Here is a 25,071-nt window from a genome sequence, read left to right on the forward strand (position 1 = left end):
AAAATGGGCAATGTAGGTCCACGTCTTCGTATAGCCCCCATGTAACGGTACCCCCCGATATTCGGTATTTTGATCATTTTAGCCACATTATTTACCGGAATTGCTTCAATTTTGGTATTTGAAGGATGATATGGATACTACATCCTACGACAGAAAATAAGCCATGTAGGTCTACGTCTTCGTATAGCCCCCATATAACGGTACCCCCCAATATTCAGTATTTTGATGATTTTAGCGACATTATTTACCGGAATGGTTTCAAATTTGGTATTTGAAGTTCGTGAAGTTCGATATAACAGCCTATGAAAAAAATTTTCTGTGCAGATCCACGTTTTATAACCACCTTGGTACCTCCCTATATTCGAGGATTTTGACGATTTTATCTACGTTGTAAACAGATTTTTTTCAAGTTTCGCATTTGAATATTGTGATATAAGTTGCCTTGTGACAAAAGTTGCCTATGCAGGTCCACGTCGCCATATAGACTCTAATATACGGCTACATGATTTTAACAGAATTTTAAAATCCTTTTATTTTTTATTTTTTTTTATTTTTTTTTTTTTTTTTTTTTGAAAATTGTTAAATTCGTACCAAATGGTGGAGGGTATTCAAAGTTCGGCCTGGTCGAACTTACAGCTTTTTTACTTGTTTTTTTTTTTTAAATTTGAAATTTTCCTTTACCTTTCTTACATTTTGGGTATGTAGTGTCTTTAGCTATTTTGATGGACATTCTTAACTTTTAAATGAGTTACAAAATGGGTATTTTTGGATATTTTCTCAAATCATAATCGAAGAGTCCCTTTAAACGGGTTCGTAGGTGGATAAAAAATTCTACCAGAAGGAAAAAATACATGAAGAAAAAAATTCTTAACATTCTTAGTACTTAGAATTTTTTCTATAGAAAACAATCCTCGAAACAAGGGATCGATTTTTTTTCTATAAAAAAATTCTCTGTACTGAGAATAGAATTTGTTTCTATAAAAAAAGGCAAACCTCTATCCGAATTTCTTTCTATAAAAAAGAATGCTTTATACTAAGGATCGATTTTTCCGTAAAAATATTGAATTTTTTTATATGTTTGTTTTCTCTTTCGAGACGAGCTTAATGATCAGGAATTTGCAGTGGAAAGGAAAGCCAGATAGACACTATCACACACTCACCACTATGCGACGCGTTTCGCCGTTGGTTAAGCGGCTCATCAGGCATATTTGGTGTGGATGATGGCTTACAAGGGCCGTTCTCTGGAAACTAGTATATATTTCGAACTTACTGCAAATTAGCATATGCGAATTATACACTAGAATCTCTCCAGGTTTAACTCAAGTTCTTTTGGCAGATCTTTTTCACAGCAAAGTTTTGTTTTTTTGTAGTGATGGATTTTTTTTTGTCCACAACAACTACATTGCTTCCAATGCATACACTTGTTTTAGTGCTGCTTTAGGAAGAAGGGTAAATGGCTCTGAACGTAGAGACGGCAACTTCTAGTTGGCTGCACACCGAGGTCCGCTGTTCAAATCCCACAGCCAGGCTCGGCTGAATTTTTGAGTTTTTTTTTTTTTTTTGAATTTTTTCTATAAAAAAATTCTCAATATCGATGATTGATTTTTTTTCTAAAAAAATCCCTCAATACTGAAAATCCATTTTTTTCTCTCCCTAAAAATTCCCCAATATTGAGGATCGATTCTTTTCTATAAAAAATAACCCTCAATACTGAGGATCGATTTCTTGTGTGATTTCTTTGTGTGACAATGAGGTGAGTGAGATGAAAAAAATATTTAGCTTGGGCAGTTTTAATACCAATATTCAATAAGTATTAATGATTTTTAGTAAAAAAGTTTGATATGGGACTATACAGGGAGAGATGAAAAAAACTGCAACAAACTTCAGACTGCTGTCATTTCTAAGCCACTCGTCCGACAGCTGTTAAAATCATTTCAGTGACACCATATTATATTGTTTACAAGCGTACAAACGTATTTTGGTGAGAATTTTCCAGAAAAAAGTTTTTCGTGATGGAATACAAGCGTGATAGTGTGATTTATTTATATTTGGCTGGAAAACCACAAGTGGCTGTCGTTGGAGCACTCCAGCATTTAAATGTGAATAAATCTTTTGTGTCTCGTTACCGTGATACTGGTAGCGTAGCCCGACGTCAAGGAAGTGGACGGAAGAAAACAGCAACATCAACAGAAATGGTTCGTAAAGTAAAGAAGCGACTTGATCGAAACCCGCGTCGCACTGGCCGAAAAATGGTTCGTGATCTGAACATATCGGAATATTCCATTCCATTCGGCAAATATTGAAAAATGAGCTAGCGGTAAAGCCATTGAAATTCCAAAAAGTCAAAGAACATACACCGCAACAGAAAGAAAGTAGACTCAAAAGGGCTAAAGAGTTGCTTCGCTTGGCCGAAAGTGGTGAACTGCCGAATTTGATTTTCTCCGTCTTCGATGAGAAAACATTCGTTGTCCAGCGGTTTGTAAACAAACAAAATGATCGTGTTTACTTGCCAAAGAGGTCAGCTGAAAATGTGCACCTTCGGTTGGCCACCAAAACTCAAGCGCCGGCCATGGTGATGGTGTAGGCCGCCATAAAAACCGATGGTCGCTCTTCGCTCGTATTAATCGACGGTGGCATCAGAATAAATGCCGAATATTATCGCAAAAATATTCTGGAATGTGTATTAAAGCCTTGGGCACGCAAACATTTTGGCCACAGACTTTGGACATTCCAACAGGACTCAGCACGCGCCACCCAAGAATGGTTACAAAAAGCTTCATTTCTAGCACACAATGGCTACCAAAATCTCCGGATATCAATCCGTTGGACTATGTGTCTGGAGTATTTTGGAAAGCAAGGTTGACATTAACAAACTAAAAAGCCGTAAGTTCTTTGAATACCCTCTACCATTTGGAACGAATTTGGATAATTTCAAAAAATAAAATCTTTTAAAAATTCTGTTACAATTTTAAAAATGCTCAAGATAGTTGTTATATTCGAGTGTATACAGCGTGTTCCTACCTATGTATTGTTTGTCATAAGCCATTACCATATTCAAATTCTAAACTTGAATTAAATGGTCAATAATGTAGCTAAAATCATAAAAATATCGTATACAGGGAGGTACCGCTATATCGGAGCTGTGCGAAGACCTGGACCAACATTGACAATTTTCTCTCGCAGGCTGTAGCATCCATTACGACCTACAAATACGGCATCTCAAACAATTTCGGTGAGTATTGTAACTAAAATCGTCAATATACCGAATATTGGGAGGTACTGATATATGGGGAATATACGAAGACCTGGACCAGCATAGACAATTTTCTGTCACAGACTGTAGTTCTCATAACGAACTCCAAATACGTAATTTGAATAATCTGGTGAATAATGACGCTAAAATCGTCAAAATACCGAATATTGGGAGGTACTGATATATGGGGCCTATACGAAGACCTGGACCTGCATAGACAATTTTCTGTCACAGACTGTAGTTCTCATAACGAACTCCAAATACGTAATTTGAAAAAATTCTGGTGAATAATAACGCTAAAATCGTCAAAATACCGAATATTGGGAGGTACCTTTATGTGGGGCCTATGTTCATGGGAGAAAAACGCGTGAATGTGAATATGAACCCATGAACGTCTTCCCACCCTATTGTGATTCTATTGTGAATCATTTTATTTTAGTTTATTCCTTCTCATTGTTTTCTCTTTCTATAATGAAAACAAAAACAAAACGTAGAAACTAGAGAAAACAATGAAAAAGAAGAAGATCATTTTTTTGGAGTTAGAGTTGAATTTGATTTTGTCATTCCGTTTGTTTTTTCCCAAGAGAACAGTAGTTCGACTTAATAAGAATAAATAAAAGTTATTAAAATAAAGCACAAGTGTTAGTTCTTTGGAATTGTGGGAAAATTATAGTGAATCGGTGCGAATAAACTAATAAATTAAAAGTAGTGAAATAAAGCGCCAACGAGAAATAATCATATTACAAATATTGCGTGCTATTTGCCCTTGCCCGAACAGTGGAACGTTCACTGCCTTCATCAACAGTGTGTGCTGAAACAGAACCTTGCCCAAAGGGAAGACATCGTCACCGTGCTGCACCATCAAAGCGCGTCCTGCCAAAGTGTAAGTGGATCGAGTCGACCGGGGTACCTTGAACCGTGGTGGCCGACTCTGGAAACGTTGGTAAGCACCCCAACATCTGGTCCTTCTCAACCGGGAACAAAATCAAGAGCAAGAAATAGGGTATCCATTGGTCAAAGTAAGTACCACGCATGTTTTTCACGATAATTTGTCATTTGGAGACAAACGTATATTGGCCCTAAATTCGTGGACTTTCTTTGTAAAGAAATTGAGGTTACCTGTTGCATAATTGTGACAAACAAATTCCAAAGTATTCTAAGTTATTTTTTTTAACTGGATACCGTTGGAGTATTTATCAAGCCTTGCCCTTTACATTCGTCTTTCGCTGGATGGTGTTGTTGTAGCGAACCGGCATTTTTTTGTATTGTTTGCCCTTCATCCATTTACACATTTGGTGGCTTGCTGTTTTTTTGTGGCGCTGAGTCTTTGTCTGTGTGTTGCTGTTAGACAGACAAAAGTTGTTCGTCCGTCAGACTCATTAGCGTGACATATCGACATACGCACATTTGGTGGCGCTTTGTTTATATGTGAATGCTTGCCCTTTGCTAGGCTGTTGGTGATTTGCTGCTTGTGCGTTGTTGGCTCTGCTTATATGCATTTGCGCAGCCACTGTTGACATATTTTGGAGAGTCGCTGCTTGTGCGTGGTAGCTCTGCCTGGGCGTTTGCGTCGCCACAGTTGTTTATACGTCGCTCTTGCTCTGCTTGGGTTTTTTTGTGTGTTTGTCTACTGCGGTTACGCTGACTCTGTTTGCATGATTTATACTTTCTCGTTGTATGAGCGTTCGTATTGCTATCGTCTATTTATTAACATTCATCGATTATTTTGTTTTGGTCTTGCCCTTTGGTGGATTTGCTTGCTCGAATTTTTTCTCGTTGTTGAGTGCTGAATTATAATTCTCATTAGGAGATAATTACAAGCATACAAGGCAAATATAAACAAAAGGAAAAGTAAAGCTCAGCTGTATATAAATTTGGACAACGACGTTTAATGGAATCTATGAGATTTTGGCGAAATTGAATGTCGTGAATGGAATAAGTGAAGGTTAATTGTTAAAATTACCTTGCACAATAAAAACATAAAGAACACAATTTTGTTATTGTGGATGAATTTTGCCCTTTTTGTATTTGACACAGTGGGTCAGAAATGAGAAATTGAAAAAGTGACTTGCTCATATATAAAGATGTATACCATTTAGATGCTACTGTGAAAAATAAGTTGGTAATTGGAATACCATTTGAAACGCTTATGGCTATTTCATTAAATAACTTTCTCGTTTGAAATATCGAAACAAAAGTACATTTTTTGGGTAAAAAATCTTTTTCGTTGATGATTGAAAATTTTTCGTGGATTTGTTGGCATTAACAAAAGTAAAATTACTTGCTCATTTGGAGACTAAGAGAATTTTTTGGAACACGTAGAAAATTAAACTTGTTCGCGCATACATACCATTTGGATAATTTAATACAGTACTATTCGAAAAGTGCTTATTCTGGGTTGTTGTTTTTGGAGACATTTTTGTCGCAACTAAAGTTACAACGGAATATTTGAATACTTTGAATAAATATCTTGCTCTATATGAATTATAATTTGCGCTGGGATTCTTGCTCATTTTTGCAATAAATATATTCCTCTTTGTTGGACGTAACTATCCCTTGGATTCTTGCTCGGTTTTTTAACAACAATATTTCGCTTTGCGTAACGTTCGATAATTTCTACAATTAAATTTGAACATTTGGGATTAAGCTTTCTCGAAGAAAATGGCCAGTATTGAAGACTTTTTAAATAAGTCTGAGGAAATTATTTCCTTTGAAGAAAATTTAAAAGAGACGGATGCGTCAGGGTTTAATGAGTCTGCCGTTGAAGTTGAGAAGTCAGAGCTCAGCAGTTTATGGGCAGAATGGAAGGAAACCCTGAAAGCGTGTACCTCCGATGCTGAGTGTAATAAGAAAAATAAGGAGGTTATAAAAACAAATAAAAAACTTGCCCACCAAAGTTACGTTAGATGTGTTAATATTTTGGGGGAATGGAAGGAAAAAGCAAAAGTGTTTCCCGTTACACAAAGAGTTTCTTCCTCTGTAGCAGTCCCGCCGTGTGATATGGAAGTGTTCCAAGGGGATTATGTTTCCTGGCCCAGTTTTCGTGACTTATTCACGGCGATTTTTATCAATAACAAAAAATTAAGCCCCGTTGAAAAGCTGTACCACTTATTCCAAAAAACAAGTGGAGAGGCAAGAGAGATAAATCGAAATATCCCATTGACGGCCGAAGGTTTCTCAATTGCTTGGGACAATTTGAGAAACCAGTATGATAATAAGAGAATTCTTATAAATACTCAATTGAGAAATTTATTTAATCTTGCTCATTGCGGGCAAGAATCGGCGAGTGGCCTTAAAAAATTGCAGCGGGAGGTTACTAATTGTATATCGGTCCTAGAGTTATATAAGATTGATGTAAAGTCTTGGGACCCTATATTTGTATATCATTGCTCTTCAAAAATGCCTAAACTCACTCTTTCTGTATGGGAACAGTCTCTGCCAAGTAAAACAGAAATGCCTCGTTGGGAGGACTTAAATAAATTTCTCACGGAGAGATTTCAGGCATTGGAAAGTGTGTCAGATATAACTTGCTCGAATGGAGCACAACCAGGATCTTCTCAATCTTCTCGCCCAAAGTACAGCCAATATGACAAATCGAAACAATTCAGAGTCCATCATACTAAGGTAAATGAGAACAAATGCAGTGTGTGCAAAGGGACACACCCCTTAAAATCTTGCCCGAGGTTCCTTAGTATGGATTTCAGGAAAAGATTAAATATTATTAAGAGAGAAAATCGTTGCCTCAATTGTATGGCGTTGGGTCATAAAGCGGTGGACTGTATGGCTCCTGCTTGCTCAAAATGCAAAGGAAAGCATCATAACCTCCTTCATAAAAATACGATTGCCCAAGATAATAGCTCTAATGCGAATGCTTCTACAGATTTGTCTACGTCGTTGGCTGTGACTCCGAGTACATCGGCTGGTCCGATTACTTCTTCGAATACTCGCGCATTTCATACCTCGGTCACAAGTAGAACGATGCTTGCCACGGCTTGGGTAAATATTTTGAAGGATGGTGTTCCATATAAAGTACGTGCGCTAATAGATCCTTGCTCGGACGACACTTTTATTTCCGCTCGGGTGCAGAAGATGCTTAGGTTGCCCACAAGTTCGGTGTCTGCGGACATTTCCGGTTTGGGCGGTGAACATTTGACTAAATGTTCTAAGATAGCATCCGTCAGAATTGGATCGATGAAAAATAGGTCTTTCTCGTTGGACCTTGAGGCATTTGTGGTCCCTGAAATCACGGGGGATATTCCCACACATCCCTTGGGCAAAATTCGAATTGAAGAACTTCCGGATCTAGATTTTGCGGATCCAAAATTTTATCAAAGTAGTCCAGTAGACATCTTGCTCGGTGGGAACGTTTACCCTGTTATCTTGCTCAACGGAGTAAGGAAAAACGTACTTGGCTCGCTTTTGGCTCAAGAGACCGTATTTGGGTGGATATTAACCGGTCCGACAACTGATTTAGTCCATCTGAAGTCACTTAGCATCTCGCATTGCACTAGAGTATCAGTGCAAGACGAACTTTCGAAGTTCTGGGAAATTGAGGAGATTCCCAAAGTTCCGATTGTATCTGTAGATGACCAAAAATGCGAGGATATTTATCGAACTACGACGACCAGAGGCTCCGATGGGAGATATACGGTAAACTTGCCCTTTAAAGTCGATTACCCTTTCTCTTTGGCGTCAAAATCAAGCCGATATATTGCTCTGACTCAATTTTTGCGGAATGAGACATCGCTAATGAGAGATCCGAATCGAAAATCGGATTATGACAAAGTTATTCTTGAATATTTGTCTCTGGGTCATATGGAGAAAGTAGAAGGGTTTGTCAACTATCAAAATTGTTTTTACTTGCCCCATCATGGCGTATTTAAGCCCGAAAGCGTAACGACGAAGTTGAGAGTAGTCTTTAACGCTTCGTGTCCCTCGGTAGACGGCAAAAGCTTAAACGACGTGTTGTATGTTGGCCCTTCGCTTCAAAAGGACATAGTTTCGCTCGTTTTGAATTGGCGCTTATACAAATATGTATTTAATGCGGACATTTCTAAAATGTATCGCCAAATTTGGATTAACCCATTGCATTCCAAATATCAGCGCATTCTATTCCGATCTTGCCCGGAAGAGGAAGTTTCTGATTACCAGTTAAAGACAGTAACATTTGGCGTCAATTGCGCTCCTTACTTGGCTCTTAGGACGCTGTTGCAACTGGCTGATGACGAGGAGCATCGCTTTCCCATTGGTTCCAAAATTCTACGAAACAATATGTATGTAGATGATGCGTTGGTAGGGGTGCATACTGTCTCAGAAGGTTTAAGAGCGAGAGAAGAATTGATAAAAATTCTTTCATCAGCCGGGTTTGGTCTCCGGAAGTGGACGTCTAATTCTAGAGAAATTTTGGATGGTCTTGCTCGTGAGCATCTGTTAAATGAAGATTTTCTTGATCTGGGTGACAAGAGTTCTGCGAAGACATTAGGTATTCGATGGAATGCCTCATCAGATAGTTTCTACTTCGTTATAGATACAATTCAAGAAAGAAGTTCTTACACGAAGCGACAAGTGTTGTCCATTATAGCGAAGATTTTTGACCCTCTGGGCTGGCTCGCGCCGATTGTAATAACTGCGAAAATTCTGATGCAACAGTTATGGCTAGATGAGATTGGATGGGACGATCCATTAAAGCCTCTTACTCTGATAAACTGGAAGAATTTTGTCTCTACTTCGTCAGGAATCGAAGAGATTAGAATACCTCGCTGGGTAAATTACTCTCCAAATTGCAATATTGAATTGCATGGTTTCTGTGACTCGTCAGAGTCGGCTTACGCTGCTGCGTTATATTTGAGAGTTGAAGTTGGTACTGATGTCTATACGAATTTGCTCGTTGCGAAGTCCAAAGTGGCGCCGTTGAAGAAATTGTCCTTGCCACGGTTGGAACTCTGTGGGGCCTTTCTCTTAGCAGAGCTAGTCGATTCCGTTCTGCCTCAGTTGGATATTCCAAAAGCCTCTTTGTTCGCTTGGTCGGATTCGACTATCGTTTTGTCTTGGCTCAAGAAACCATCTTACTCTTGGACGACGTTTGTGGCAAATAGGGTGTCTATTATTCAGGAGAAGGTAGGGAGCGACTGGTATCATGTCCCTACAGATGAGAATCCGGCAGATTTAGCAACCCGGGGGCGGACTCCTTTAGAGCTAAAGGAGTGTGGTTTATGGTGGCATGGACCAAGCTGGCTCAAATCGCCGAGAAGTGAATGGCCCTCAGGCGCGGTTATATCCGAAACAACCCTTGAAGCTAAACCTGTAAAAGTTCATCTTGCTCGATCTGCCGTAGAAGAAGATATATTGGAAAGGTTTTCTCGTCTCTCCACTGCAACTCATGTCATAGCGTACATATTTCGGTTTGTCCAAAGGACACATCCAAAAACCAAGAAAACCGTTTGTTTTGATAGCATTAAATTAACCGCAGATGAAATTGGCTTTGCTCGTCGCCGTTTGATGTCTCTTTCTCAAAGAATCTACTTTCCTTCGGAGTATGATTGCCTCCATAAAAATCGAAAACTTGATTCTGGTAGCCCTCTTTTGTCGCTAAATCCCTTTCTCGACAAGGATGGTCTTATTCGAGCTAATGGACGTTTGAGTTCTACCCTTTCTCTACCGTACGATGAACGGTACCCGATTATTCTTGCCCCAAAGAGCAGATTTGCTGCACTGTACGTGGATCATGTTCACCGTATGACCAACCATGGTGGCATTCAGCTGACTCTGGCTACAACGCGCCTCGAATGTTGGATCATACGAGGCCGAAACTTAGTAAAAACCCACTATCGACATTGCACGAAGTGCGTTCTGGCTCAGAAGAAACGACAAACGCAGCTGATGGCTGCTCTTCCTCCCGAGAGGACTACCTTTACCCGGCCGTTTTCCACATCAGGGGTCGATTTCGCTGGCCCTATTGAAATTAAGAACTTTAGTGGCAGAGGTTGCCGCATTTCCAAGGGTTACATTTGCTTGTTTGTGTGCTTCGCCACCAAGGCGATACACTTAGAACCTGTCAGTGATCTCTCCACCCCTGCCTTTATTGCCGCTCTGTCCCGATTCGTTGCCCGGCGTGGATGCCCTCGTCATATTTACTCGGACAACGGTAAGAATTTCGTGGGTGCAGACCGTGAAATTCGTTCTAATTTGATGAAGATTGTCGCAGAGGCGAAGGACGACTCCCTTACTCGTTACGGCTTCCAGAAATTGGAGTGGCATTTTAACCCCGCCGCAGCTCCACATATGGGTGGGCTGTGGGAGGCGGGGGTTAAAAGCTGCAAGAGTCACCTGAAGAAAATCTCGGGACAAATTCGTCATACATTCGAAGAATTATCCACTATCCTTGCTCACATCGAATCGTGCCTAAACTCCAGGCCTCTTACTCCCCTGACAGATAGCATCGATGATATCAGCGCCCTTACTCCAGGTCACTTCCTCATCGGTGGACCATTACTAGCGCCAGCTGAACCCGACGAGGTAGAAAATAAAACTTCTCTTTTGAACCGTTGGCGACGGTTGAAATTGATTGCCCAGGAGTTCTGCAGACGATGGAAGTCCGAATATCTCAAGGAGCTTCAAAGGCGAACAAAGTGGAAACTGCCTCGAAATGACCTACAGGTTGACGACATTGTCGTACTACACTCTGATTCCCTTGCTCCAAACGAGTGGCGATTGGGCCGCGTGATGAAATTACACTTCGGTCAGGACGAAAGGGTTCGGGTTGTGGACATCAAGACTTTAAATGGAGTGATTACACGCCCTGTTCACAAATTGGTCCTCCTTCATCGTCCCGAATAGATCTTGCTCGATTGGCCAGTCAACGTTGACGTCTCTCCCGATGAAACATATGTCCTTGTTGTCTATTTGTTTCCTAACGATGCCTTACTCTCTTTCAGATGAGCTTCAACGATGCGTTCAAGTGTCCTTTATGCCACACACGGCATTCGTTCCGGCACTGCCGCCCCTTCTTGTCGGCGATACCTTCCGATAAGGAAGCCATCGTACGCAAGTACAATGGTTGCGTAAATTGTCTCGGTCTGGGACACCGAGCGATAACTTGCCCGTGGAATGAAGGTTGTCGGGTGTGCAATTTCGCCCACCACTCTTTATTACACCCGCTAGATAACCGTCGAGAAGTTTGGTTGTCCATGACGGCAGAGGTCTTTATCCCCTTCCCAGGCCTAGATGAAACCCCACAGAAGGTGCGTGTGCTTATCGACCCGCTGCGTGAGGAGAGTACCCTTCAAATGGGATTACCCAGCCAAGGTCCATTGTATCCCAGTCCGGTACGGGTCGTTCTCACGTCAACGAACAACAATGTTCGGACATACACCACCAATTTGAAGGTGCTGGGCGAGTCAGACCTTCTAGAGCCTCGGCACCCGGTTGACTTGAAGTGCGTGAGAAAGGCGTATTTGAAGAAGGCGGTAGCGGATCCTACTTTCGAGAAGCCCGGCAAATACAATGTGGTACTCGGTAAGCCGGCATCTGAAGGCATTTTCCTGGGCCTACCCGTTTTTGAGCGCGGCATGCCATATGCCCAAAACACCGTCTTTGGATGGACATTTTTCGGCGACGTGGAGCGAAAGATTTAAATAATGTTTTTTTTTCTTACCCGTGTGAGGAGGCGTTGCAGTACCATATTTGTCCCAGAGGGACTCAACGATTGCTGGCTCAATTAACGTTGTTTTTTAACTGTATATTTCCATATCTTTCATCATAATTTATTTTATCGTCATATTTTGAATTAAAAACAGTTTGTAATTAATTTAGATTTTAGTGTCCACTAAATTGAATTTCCATGGACAATTGCATTAATTAATATTATATAGTTTAGTTGGAACCCTGTCCCAAGGGGGGGAGGATGTTCATGGGAGAAAAACGCGTGAATGTGAATATGAACCCATGAACGTCTTCCCACCCTATTGTGATTCTATTGTGAATCATTTTATTTTAGTTTATTCCTTCTCATTGTTTTCTCTTTCTATAATGAAAACAAAAACAAAACGTAGAAACTAGAGAAAACAATGAAAAAGAAGAAGATCATTTTTTTGGAGTTAGAGTTGAATTTGATTTTGTCATTCCGTTTGTTTTTTCCCAAGAGAACAGTAGTTCGACTTAATAAGAATAAATAAAAGTTATTAAAATAAAGCACAAGTGTTAGTTCTTTGGAATTGTGGGAAAATTATAGTGAATCGGTGCGAATAAACTAATAAATTAAAAGTAGTGAAATAAAGCGCCAACGAGAAATAATCATATTACAAATATTGCGTGCTATTTGCCCTTGCCCGAACAGTGGAACGTTCACTGCCTTCATCAACAGTGTGTGCTGAAACAGAACCTTGCCCAAAGGGAAGACATCGTCACCGTGCTGCACCATCAAAGCGCGTCCTGCCAAAGTGTAAGTGGATCGAGTCGACCGGGGTACCTTGAACCGTGGTGGCCGACTCTGGAAACGTTGGTAAGCACCCCAACATCTGGTCCTTCTCAACCGGGAACAAAATCAAGAGCAAGAAATAGGGTATCCATTGGTCAAAGTAAGTACCACGCATGTTTTTCACGATAATTTGTCATTTGGAGACAAACGTATATTGGCCCTAAATTCGTGGACTTTCTTTGTAAAGAAATTGAGGTTACCTGTTGCATAATTGTGACAAACAAATTCCAAAGTATTCTAAGTTATTTTTTTTTAACTGGATACCGTTGGAGTATTTATCAAGCCTTGCCCTTTACATTCGTCTTTCGCTGGATGGTGTTGTTGTAGCGAACCGGCATTTTTTTGTATTGTTTGCCCTTCATCCATTTACACATTTGGTGGCTTGCTGTTTTTTTGTGGCGCTGAGTCTTTGTCTGTGTGTTGCTGTTAGACAGACAAAAGTTGTTCGTCCGTCAGACTCATTAGCGTGACATATCGACATACGCACATTTGGTGGCGCTTTGTTTATATGTGAATGCTTGCCCTTTGCTAGGCTGTTGGTGATTTGCTGCTTGTGCGTTGTTGGCTCTGCTTATATGCATTTGCGCAGCCACTGTTGACATATTTTGGAGAGTCGCTGCTTGTGCGTGGTAGCTCTGCCTGGGCGTTTGCGTCGCCACAGTTGTTTATACGTCGCTCTTGCTCTGCTTGGGTTTTTTTGTGTGTTTGTCTACTGCGGTTACGCTGACTCTGTTTGCATGATTTATACTTTCTCGTTGTATGAGCGTTCGTATTGCTATCGTCTATTTATTAACATTCATCGATTATTTTGTTTTGGTCTTGCCCTTTGGTGGATTTGCTTGCTCGAATTTTTTCTCGTTGTTGAGTGCTGAATTATAATTCTCATTAGGAGATAATTACAAGCATACAAGGCAAATATAAACAAAAGGAAAAGTAAAGCTCAGCTGTATATAAATTTGGACAACGACGTTTAATGGAATCTATGAGATTTTGGCGAAATTGAATGTCGTGAATGGAATAAGTGAAGGTTAATTGTTAAAATTACCTTGCACAATAAAAACATAAAGAACACAATTTTGTTATTGTGGATGAATTTTGCCCTTTTTGTATTTGACACAGTGGGTCAGAAATGAGAAATTGAAAAAGTGACTTGCTCATATATAAAGATGTATACCATTTAGATGCTACTGTGAAAAATAAGTTGGTAATTGGAATACCATTTGAAACGCTTATGGCTATTTCATTAAATAACTTTCTCGTTTGAAATATCGAAACAAAAGTACATTTTTTGGGTAAAAAATCTTTTTCGTTGATGATTGAAAATTTTTCGTGGATTTGTTGGCATTAACAAAAGTAAAATTACTTGCTCATTTGGAGACTAAGAGAATTTTTTGGAACACGTAGAAAATTAAACTTGTTCGCGCATACATACCATTTGGATAATTTAATACAGTACTATTCGAAAAGTGCTTATTCTGGGTTGTTGTTTTTGGAGACATTTTTGTCGCAACTAAAGTTACAACGGAATATTTGAATACTTTGAATAAATATCTTGCTCTATATGAATTATAATTTGCGCTGGGATTCTTGCTCATTTTTGCAATAAATATATTCCTCTTTGTTGGACGTAACTATCCCTTGGATTCTTGCTCGGTTTTTTAACAACAATATTTCGCTTTGCGTAACGTTCGATAATTTCTACAATTAAATTTGAACATTTGGGATTAAGCTTTCTCGAAGAAAATGGCCAGTATTGAAGACTTTTTAAATAAGTCTGAGGAAATTATTTCCTTTGAAGAAAATTTAAAAGAGACGGATGCGTCAGGGTTTAATGAGTCTGCCGTTGAAGTTGAGAAGTCAGAGCTCAGCAGTTTATGGGCAGAATGGAAGGAAACCCTGAAAGCGTGTACCTCCGATGCTGAGTGTAATAAGAAAAATAAGGAGGTTATAAAAACAAATAAAAAACTTGCCCACCAAAGTTACGTTAGATGTGTTAATATTTTGGGGGAATGGAAGGAAAAAGCAAAAGTGTTTCCCGTTACACAAAGAGTTTCTTCCTCTGTAGCAGTCCCGCCGTGTGATATGGAAGTGTTCCAAGGGGATTATGTTTCCTGGCCCAGTTTTCGTGACTTATTCACGGCGATTTTTATCAATAACAAAAAATTAAGCCCCGTTGAAAAGCTGTACCACTTATTCCAAAAAACAAGTGGAGAGGCAAGAGAGATAAATCGAAATATCCCATTGACGGCCGAAGGTTTCTCAATTGCTTGGGACAATTTGAGAAACCAGTATGATAATAAGAGAATTCTTATAAATACTCAATTGAGAAATTTATTTAATCTTGCTCATTGCGGGCAAGAATCGGCGAGTGGCCTTAAAAAATTGCAGCGGGAGGTTACTAATTGTATATCGGTCCTAGAGTTATATAAGATTGATGTAAAGTCTTGGGACCCTATATTTGTATATCATTGCTCTTCAAAAATGCCTAAACTCACTCTTTCTGTATGGGAACAGTCTCTGCCAAGTAAAACAGAAATGCCTCGTTGGGAGGACTTAAATAAATTTCTCACGGAGAGATTTCAGGCATTGGAAAGTGTGTCAGATATAACTTGCTCGAATGGAGCACAACCAGGATCTTCTCAATCTTCTCGCCCAAAGTACAGCCAATATGACAAATCGAAACAATTCAGAGTCCATCATACTAAGGTAAATGAGAACAAATGCAGTGTGTGCAAAGGGACACACCCCTTAAAATCTTGCCCGAGGTTCCTTAGTATGGATTTCAGGAAAAGATTAAATATTATTAAGAGAGAAAATCGTTGCCTCAATTGTATGGCGTTGGGTCATAAAGCGGTGGACTGTATGGCTCCTGCTTGCTCAAAATGCAAAGGAAAGCATCATAACCTCCTTCATAAAAATACGATTGCCCAAGATAATAGCTCTAATGCGAATGCTTCTACAGATTTGTCTACGTCGTTGGCTGTGACTCCGAGTACATCGGCTGGTCCGATTACTTCTTCGAATACTCGCGCATTTCATACCTCGGTCACAAGTAGAACGATGCTTGCCACGGCTTGGGTAAATATTTTGAAGGATGGTGTTCCATATAAAGTACGTGCGCTAATAGATCCTTGCTCGGACGACACTTTTATTTCCGCTCGGGTGCAGAAGATGCTTAGGTTGCCCACAAGTTCGGTGTCTGCGGACATTTCCGGTTTGGGCGGTGAACATTTGACTAAATGTTCTAAGATAGCATCCGTCAGAATTGGATCGATGAAAAATAGGTCTTTCTCGTTGGACCTTGAGGCATTTGTGGTCCCTGAAATCACGGGGGATATTCCCACACATCCCTTGGGCAAAATTCGAATTGAAGAACTTCCGGATCTAGATTTTGCGGATCCAAAATTTTATCAAAGTAGTCCAGTAGACATCTTGCTCGGTGGGAACGTTTACCCTGTTATCTTGCTCAACGGAGTAAGGAAAAACGTACTTGGCTCGCTTTTGGCTCAAGAGACCGTATTTGGGTGGATATTAACCGGTCCGACAACTGATTTAGTCCATCTGAAGTCACTTAGCATCTCGCATTGCACTAGAGTATCAGTGCAAGACGAACTTTCGAAGTTCTGGGAAATTGAGGAGATTCCCAAAGTTCCGATTGTATCTGTAGATGACCAAAAATGCGAGGATATTTATCGAACTACGACGACCAGAGGCTCCGATGGGAGATATACGGTAAACTTGCCCTTTAAAGTCGATTACCCTTTCTCTTTGGCGTCAAAATCAAGCCGATATATTGCTCTGACTCAATTTTTGCGGAATGAGACATCGCTAATGAGAGATCCGAATCGAAAATCGGATTATGACAAAGTTATTCTTGAATATTTGTCTCTGGGTCATATGGAGAAAGTAGAAGGGTTTGTCAACTATCAAAATTGTTTTTACTTGCCCCATCATGGCGTATTTAAGCCCGAAAGCGTAACGACGAAGTTGAGAGTAGTCTTTAACGCTTCGTGTCCCTCGGTAGACGGCAAAAGCTTAAACGACGTGTTGTATGTTGGCCCTTCGCTTCAAAAGGACATAGTTTCGCTCGTTTTGAATTGGCGCTTATACAAATATGTATTTAATGCGGACATTTCTAAAATGTATCGCCAAATTTGGATTAACCCATTGCATTCCAAATATCAGCGCATTCTATTCCGATCTTGCCCGGAAGAGGAAGTTTCTGATTACCAGTTAAAGACAGTAACATTTGGCGTCAATTGCGCTCCTTACTTGGCTCTTAGGACGCTGTTGCAACTGGCTGATGACGAGGAGCATCGCTTTCCCATTGGTTCCAAAATTCTACGAAACAATATGTATGTAGATGATGCGTTGGTAGGGGTGCATACTGTCTCAGAAGGTTTAAGAGCGAGAGAAGAATTGATAAAAATTCTTTCATCAGCCGGGTTTGGTCTCCGGAAGTGGACGTCTAATTCTAGAGAAATTTTGGATGGTCTTGCTCGTGAGCATCTGTTAAATGAAGATTTTCTTGATCTGGGTGACAAGAGTTCTGCGAAGACATTAGGTATTCGATGGAATGCCTCATCAGATAGTTTCTACTTCGTTATAGATACAATTCAAGAAAGAAGTTCTTACACGAAGCGACAAGTGTTGTCCATTATAGCGAAGATTTTTGACCCTCTGGGCTGGCTCGCGCCGATTGTAATAACTGCGAAAATTCTGATGCAACAGTTATGGCTAGATGAGATTGGATGGGACGATCCATTAAAGCCTCTTACTCTGATAAACTGGAAGAATTTTGTCTCTACTTCGTCAGGAATCGAAGAGATTAGAATACCTCGCTGGGTAAATTACTCTCCAAATTGCAATATTGAATTGCATGGTTTCTGTGACTCGTCAGAGTCGGCTTACGCTGCTGCGTTATATTTGAGAGTTGAAGTTGGTACTGATGTCTATACGAATTTGCTCGTTGCGAAGTCCAAAGTGGCGCCGTTGAAGAAATTGTCCTTGCCACGGTTGGAACTCTGTGGGGCCTTTCTCTTAGCAGAGCTAGTCGATTCCGTTCTGCCTCAGTTGGATATTCCAAAAGCCTCTTTGTTCGCTTGGTCGGATTCGACTATCGTTTTGTCTTGGCTCAAGAAACCATCTTACTCTTGGACGACGTTTGTGGCAAATAGGGTGTCTATTATTCAGGAGAAGGTAGGGAGCGACTGGTATCATGTCCCTACAGATGAGAATCCGGCAGATTTAGCAACCCGGGGGCGGACTCCTTTAGAGCTAAAGGAGTGTGGTTTATGGTGGCATGGACCAAGCTGGCTCAAATCGCCGAGAAGTGAATGGCCCTCAGGCGCGGTTATATCCGAAACAACCCTTGAAGCTAAACCTGTAAAAGTTCATCTTGCTCGATCTGCCGTAGAAGAAGATATATTGGAAAGGTTTTCTCGTCTCTCCACTGCAACTCATGTCATAGCGTACATATTTCGGTTTGTCCAAAGGACACATCCAAAAACCAAGAAAACCGTTTGTTTTGATAGCATTAAATTAACCGCAGATGAAATTGGCTTTGCTCGTCGCCGTTTGATGTCTCTTTCTCAAAGAATCTACTTTCCTTCGGAGTATGATTGCCTCCATAAAAATCGAAAACTTGATTCTGGTAGCCCTCTTTTGTCGCTAAATCCCTTTCTCGACAAGGATGGTCTTATTCGAGCTAATGGACGTTTGAGTTCTACCCTTTCTCTACCGTACGATGAACGGTACCCGATTATTCTTGCCCCAAAGAGCAGATTTGCTGCACTGTACGTGGATCATGTTCACCGTATGACCAACCATGGTGGCATTCAGCTGACTCTGGCTACAACGCGCCTCGAATGTTGGATCATACGAGGCCGAAACTTAGTAAAAACCCACTATCGACATTGCACGAAGTGCGTTCTGGCTCAGAAGAAACGACAAACGCAGCTGATGGCTGCTCTTCCTCCCGAGAGGACTACCTTTACCCGGCCGTTTTCCACATCAGGGGTCGATTTCGCTGGCCCTATTGAAATTAAGAACTTTAGTGGCAGAGGTTGCCGCATTTCCAAGGGTTACATTTGCTTGTTTGTGTGCTTCGCCACCAAGGCGATACACTTAGAACCTGTCAGTGATCTCTCCACCCCTGCCTTTATTGCCGCTCTGTCCCGATTCGTTGCCCGGCGTGGATGCCCTCGTCATATTTACTCGGACAACGGTAAGAATTTCGTGGGTGCAGACCGTGAAATTCGTTCTAATTTGATGAAGATTGTCGCAGAGGCGAAGGACGACTCCCTTACTCGTTACGGCTTCCAGAAATTGGAGTGGCATTTTAACCCCGCCGCAGCTCCACATATGGGTGGGCTGTGGGAGGCGGGGGTTAAAAGCTGCAAGAGTCACCTGAAGAAAATCTCGGGACAAATTCGTCATACATTCGAAGAATTATCCACTATCCTTGCTCACATCGAATCGTGCCTAAACTCCAGGCCTCTTACTCCCCTGACAGATAGCATCGATGATATCAGCGCCCTTACTCCAGGTCACTTCCTCATCGGTGGACCATTACTAGCGCCAGCTGAACCCGACGAGGTAGAAAATAAAACTTCTCTTTTGAACCGTTGGCGACGGTTGAAATTGATTGCCCAGGAGTTCTGCAGACGATGGAAGTCCGAATATCTCAAGGAGCTTCAAAGGCGAACAAAGTGGAAACTGCCTCGAAATGACCTACAGGTTGACGACATTGTCGTACTACACTCTGATTCCCTTGCTCCAAACGAGTGGCGATTGGGCCGCGTGATGAAATTACACTTCGGTCAGGACGAAAGGGTTCGGGTTGTGGACATCAAGACTTTAAATGGAGTGATTACACGCCCTGTTCACAAATTGGTCCTCCTTCATCGTCCCGAATAGATCTTGCTCGATTGGCCAGTCAACGTTGACGTCTCTCCCGATGAAATATATGTCCTTGTTGTCTATTTGTTTCCTAACGATGCCTTACTCTCTTTCAGATGAGCTTCAACGATGCGTTCAAGTGTCCTTTATGCCACACACGGCATTCGTTCCGGCACTGCCGCCCCTTCTTGTCGGCGATACCTTCCGATAAGGAAGCCATCGTACGCAAGTACAATGGTTGCGTAAATTGTCTCGGTCTGGGACACCGAGCGATAACTTGCCCGTGGAATGAAGGTTGTCGGGTGTGCAATTTCGCCCACCACTCTTTATTACACCCGCTAGATAACCGTCGAGAAGTTTGGTTGTCCATGACGGCAGAGGTCTTTATCCACTTCCCAGGCCTAGATGAAACCCCACAGAAGGTGCGTGTGCTTATCGACCCGCTGCGTGAGGAGAGTACCCTTCAAATGGGATTACCCAGCCAAGGTCCATTGTATCCCAGTCCGGTACGGGTCGTTCTCACGTCAACGAACAACAATGTTCGGACATACACCACCAATTTGAAGGTGCTGGGCGAGTCAGACCTTCTAGAGCCTCGGCACCCGGTTGACTTGAAGTGCGTGAGAAAGGCGTATTTGAAGAAGGCGGTAGCGGATCCTACTTTCGAGAAGCCCGGCAAATACAATGTGGTACTCGGTAAGCCGGCATCTGAAGGCATTTTCCTGGGCCTACCCGTTTTTGAGCGCGGCATGCCATATGCCCAAAACACCGTCTTTGGATGGACATTTTTCGGCGACGTGGAGCGAAAGATTTAAATAATGTTTTTTTTTCTTACCCGTGTGAGGAGGCGTTGCAGTACCATATTTGTCCCAGAGGGACTCAACGATTGCTGGCTCAATTAACGTTGTTTTTTAACTGTATATTTCCATATCTTTCATCATAATTTATTTTATCGTCATATTTTGAATTAAAAACAGTTTGTAATTAATTTAGATTTTAGTGTCCACTAAATTGAATTTCCATGGACAATTGCATTAATTAATATTATATAGTTTAGTTGGAACCCTGTCCCAAGGGGGGGAGGATGTTCATGGGAGAAAAACGCGTGAATGTGAATATGAACCCATGAACGTCTTCCCACCCTATTGTGATTCTATTGTGAATCATTTTATTTTAGTTTATTCCTTCTCATTGTTTTCTCTTTCTATAATGAAAACAAAAACAAAACGTAGAAACTAGAGAAAACAATGAAAAAGAAGAAGATCATTTTTTTGGAGTTAGAGTTGAATTTGATTTTGTCATTCCGTTTGTTTTTTCCCAAGAGAACAGTAGTTCGACTTAATAAGAATAAATAAAAGTTATTAAAATAAAGCACAAGTGTTAGTTCTTTGGAATTGTGGGAAAATTATAGTGAATCGGTGCGAATAAACTAATAAATTAAAAGTAGTGAAATAAAGCGCCAACGAGAAATAATCATATTACAAATATTGCGTGCTATTTGCCCTTGCCCGAACAGTGGAACGTTCACTGCCTTCATCAACAGTGTGTGCTGAAACAGAACCTTGCCCAAAGGGAAGACATCGTCACCGTGCTGCACCATCAAAGCGCGTCCTGCCAAAGTGTAAGTGGATCGAGTCGACCGGGGTACCTTGAACCGTGGTGGCCGACTCTGGAAACGTTGGTAAGCACCCCAACATCTGGTCCTTCTCAACCGGGAACAAAATCAAGAGCAAGAAATAGGGTATCCATTGGTCAAAGTAAGTACCACGCATGTTTTTCACGATAATTTGTCATTTGGAGACAAACGTATATTGGCCCTAAATTCGTGGACTTTCTTTGTAAAGAAATTGAGGTTACCTGTTGCATAATTGTGACAAACAAATTCCAAAGTATTCTAAGTTATTTTTTTTTAACTGGATACCGTTGGAGTATTTATCAAGCCTTGCCCTTTACATTCGTCTTTCGCTGGATGGTGTTGTTGTAGCGAACCGGCATTTTTTTGTATTGTTTGCCCTTCATCCATTTACACATTTGGTGGCTTGCTGTTTTTTTGTGGCGCTGAGTCTTTGTCTGTGTGTTGCTGTTAGACAGACAAAAGTTGTTCGTCCGTCAGACTCATTAGCGTGACATATCGACATACGCACATTTGGTGGCGCTTTGTTTATATGTGAATGCTTGCCCTTTGCTAGGCTGTTGGTGATTTGCTGCTTGTGCGTTGTTGGCTCTGCTTATATGCATTTGCGCAGCCACTGTTGACATATTTTGGAGAGTCGCTGCTTGTGCGTGGTAGCTCTGCCTGGGCGTTTGCGTCGCCACAGTTGTTTATACGTCGCTCTTGCTCTGCTTGGGTTTTTTTGTGTGTTTGTCTACTGCGGTTACGCTGACTCTGTTTGCATGATTTATACTTTCTCGTTGTATGAGCGTTCGTATTGCTATCGTCTATTTATTAAAGCAGCCCATCCACAGACGAATTTGTTCGACGAACATGTGTTGTTTACATCGTTGGTGTTAGTGAATTTTTTGTTGGTGTTAGTGAATTTTGTGTTCGACGTTTTGTTCGCCAAAAATTAAAACGTTTCAATCTTTTTTGTGTTCGCACGAACATTTGACACAGTGGATGGCAGTGTTCGACGAACATCAGTTGAAAAATATTTTTTTAGAGTGAAGACGTGCTTAAAATGTCACAACAATTTTTATTGGAATTTATTAATTGCCTGGAAAATGAACCAGCATTGTGGCAAACAAAAAGCGACATATATAAAAATAAAAATGCCAGAAACAAATCGTGGGAAGTTTTATTAAATAAATATAAAAATGTGGATGAACATGCATCCATTGAAACTGTGAAGAAAAAAGTGAATTCGTTGCGCGCATCATATAGACGGGAACTGCACAAAATTAAAAGGAGCGAAAAGTCTGGAGCTGGAACAGACGACGTATACAAACCCAGCATATGGTATTTCGATCAGCTGAATTTTCTTCAAGATCAGGAGACTTCAGTTGACGGAATAAACACATTTGACGACAGCTTTGAAATTGAAATAGTAAGTATATTTAGAATAAAAACAATTGTTTATAAACATATATTTATTAGCAAAGTTTGAAGTATACATATAGAAAAATATAAAATATTAAATGCGGTCATTTTGCCAAGGTACTGCTCCAATTGTGTTGAAGTATTCGCGAAAATGTTCGCGAATTTCTTTGGCATCATCAGTATAATTACTGCCTTTCAACGGCTTCAAATCGTCCATTTGCTGGTCAGACATTTTGTCGGGATCTGCTGCTCCACGCAAATAAACTCGGGCATTCTCCTTGGACAAATAATTGTGTAAATAGCAGCAACATAAAACAATTACAGAAGCCTTTTCTGGCTGCAAGGATATAGTATTTAGAAGGATCCTAAATCTGCTGCTTATAATTCCAAAAGCGTTTTCTACTATACGCCTAGCTCTTGAAAGGCGGTAGTTAAAAATGAGATGCTCTTTTTCCAGCTTTTGGCGGCTGTAGGGCTTCATTAAATTCGATGAGAGGGGAAAGGCGTCGTCCCCTACTAACACATATGGTAGTTCATATGACGCATTTTTAATTTGCCGCGGTTTGGGTATACGTAGGGATTGCTCATCGTAGCGCCTTTTGTACTCCGATTGGGCAAATACTCCAGCATCTGATGCTCTTCCATTTGCTCCGACTTCCACACAAATAAATTCGTAATTTGCGTTAACTACAGCCAACAGTACAATGCTGAACGTTTTCTTGTAATTAAAATAATACGAGCCTGACGTTTTTGGCTTTTTGATGTGCACATGCTTTCCATCAATGGCCCCTATGCAGTTAATAAAATTCCATTGATTTTCAAATTCATTCGCAATATCTTTCCATTCATCCTCATTAGTAGGCATCTAAAAAAATAAAATAATAAATACATTATTACATTATTATATTTTCTTTTTCTTTTAATATTTTGTAGCCAAAGACCACTAAACGCAAACGTGACGAAGGAGCTCAGTTTCTGCAAAAAGCAGTAGAGCACTTGGACAATGTAAAGAATATAAAAGCAAAAGACAACGCTGACATTTTCGCTGAAGGATGGGCTGCGATGTTCAGGCAGCTGACAAAAGAGCAACAGCTTTTTGCAAAAAAAGGAATTGATGAGCTCCTAATGCAAGGCAGTATGAATATGCTAACATATTCATCTGTGTCAAGCATTGAAAACTTCCAGAATAATATTAATTGTCATGCGCCAGTGCCGGTTTATCCCCGACAAATTATTCGAGTCAGCACTCCCCTAACAAGTGACTCCACCAGTACATCTTCCTTTATGTCGCACTACTCTGTAGATGATAATTCAACACGCCCAGTATTGATCACACAAAATAACAACGTGGCAGCATCTTCGTATAATGATTTATTCAACAGCGATGAATATGTATAAGGATTATTAATATTAGACTTAAATGAAATTAATATTTAAATAAAACATTTTTATTCTTACTTTTATATACGGCTTAAGTATTTTAATTATTACGCCACATGTTTCGAAAACTATGCGTCCAAGACTCTGGGGAGAAATTCCAGTTAAAAATTTTAAATCTTCGTAGCTTTGGCCACTTGCCAAAAAGCGCAAAGTCGCTGAAAGCCTTTCATTTGCACTTATTGCTTCTCTCATTGTAGTATCCTGCCGATGAATTTCTGGAGCTACCAAATTTAATAGAGCTGCATATGTTTCAGCGTCCATTCTAAGAAAATTCTTTAAATCCAACCGAGAACTTTCTTTCAGTTCCTTTAAGAGTTTTGTATGTGTGAACTTTTGGCGCTTTGCATACCATTGTTTCATCCATATGCTGTGTTTTCTTTTTTTAACTTCCTCCTTATTTTTTTTTTCCTCCAAACAAACATGTATTGCCATCAAGGCAATGACTGTGTCGCGGTCGATCTCTGATGACATGTTTACTCGATGAAAATTGTTTACAAATGATGTTCGCGAGCATGTTCGCACTCGTTGGTGTGCAAATGAAATTTTTGTTCGACGAACAGTTCGTCGAACAAATTCGTCTGTGGATGGGCTGCTTAACATTCATCGATTATTTTGTTTTGGTCTTGCCCTTTGGTGGATTTGCTTGCTCGAATTTTTTCTCGTTGTTGAGTGCTGAATTATAATTCTCATTAGGAGATAATTACAAGCATACAAGGCAAATATAAACAAAAGGAAAAGTAAAGCTCAGCTGTATATAAATTTGGACAACGACGTTTAATGGAATCTATGAGATTTTGGCGAAATTGAATGTCGTGAATGGAATAAGTGAAGGTTAATTGTTAAAATTACCTTGCACAATAAAAACATAAAGAACACAATTTTGTTATTGTGGATGAATTTTGCCCTTTTTGTATTTGACACAGTGGGTCAGAAATGAGAAATTGAAAAAGTGACTTGCTCATATAT

General features: G+C 40.5%; 2 protein-coding genes across 2 annotated transcripts; one reads left to right on the forward strand and one right to left on the reverse strand.

The window, feature by feature from the left end:
- Positions 1-22,079: 22,079 nt before the first annotated feature.
- LOC131801232 (uncharacterized) lies at positions 22,080-24,132 on the forward strand. The gene is made up of 2 exons (XM_059119589.1): positions 22,080-22,672; positions 23,599-24,132. Exons 1-2 carry the CDS (start codon positions 22,307-22,309, stop codon positions 24,061-24,063), a joined length of 831 nt encoding a protein of 276 aa, XP_058975572.1. The 5' UTR covers positions 22,080-22,306; the 3' UTR covers positions 24,064-24,132.
- On the reverse strand, positions 22,682-24,691 carry LOC101892330 (uncharacterized). Its single transcript, XM_011294153.3, has 2 exons — positions 24,124-24,691; positions 22,682-23,530 (listed from the first exon to the last, which is right to left on the reverse strand). The coding sequence occupies exons 1-2, from the start codon at positions 24,574-24,576 to the stop codon at positions 22,760-22,762; spliced, it is 1,224 nt and encodes a 407-aa protein (XP_011292455.2). The 5' UTR covers positions 24,577-24,691; the 3' UTR covers positions 22,682-22,759.
- Between the last annotated feature and the right edge of the window lie 380 nt (positions 24,692-25,071).

Source organism: Musca domestica, unplaced genomic scaffold (assembly GCF_030504385.1).
Source record: "Musca domestica strain aabys unplaced genomic scaffold, Musca_domestica.polishedcontigs.V.1.1 15, whole genome shotgun sequence".
Taxonomy (NCBI): Eukaryota; Metazoa; Arthropoda; class Insecta; order Diptera; family Muscidae; genus Musca; species Musca domestica.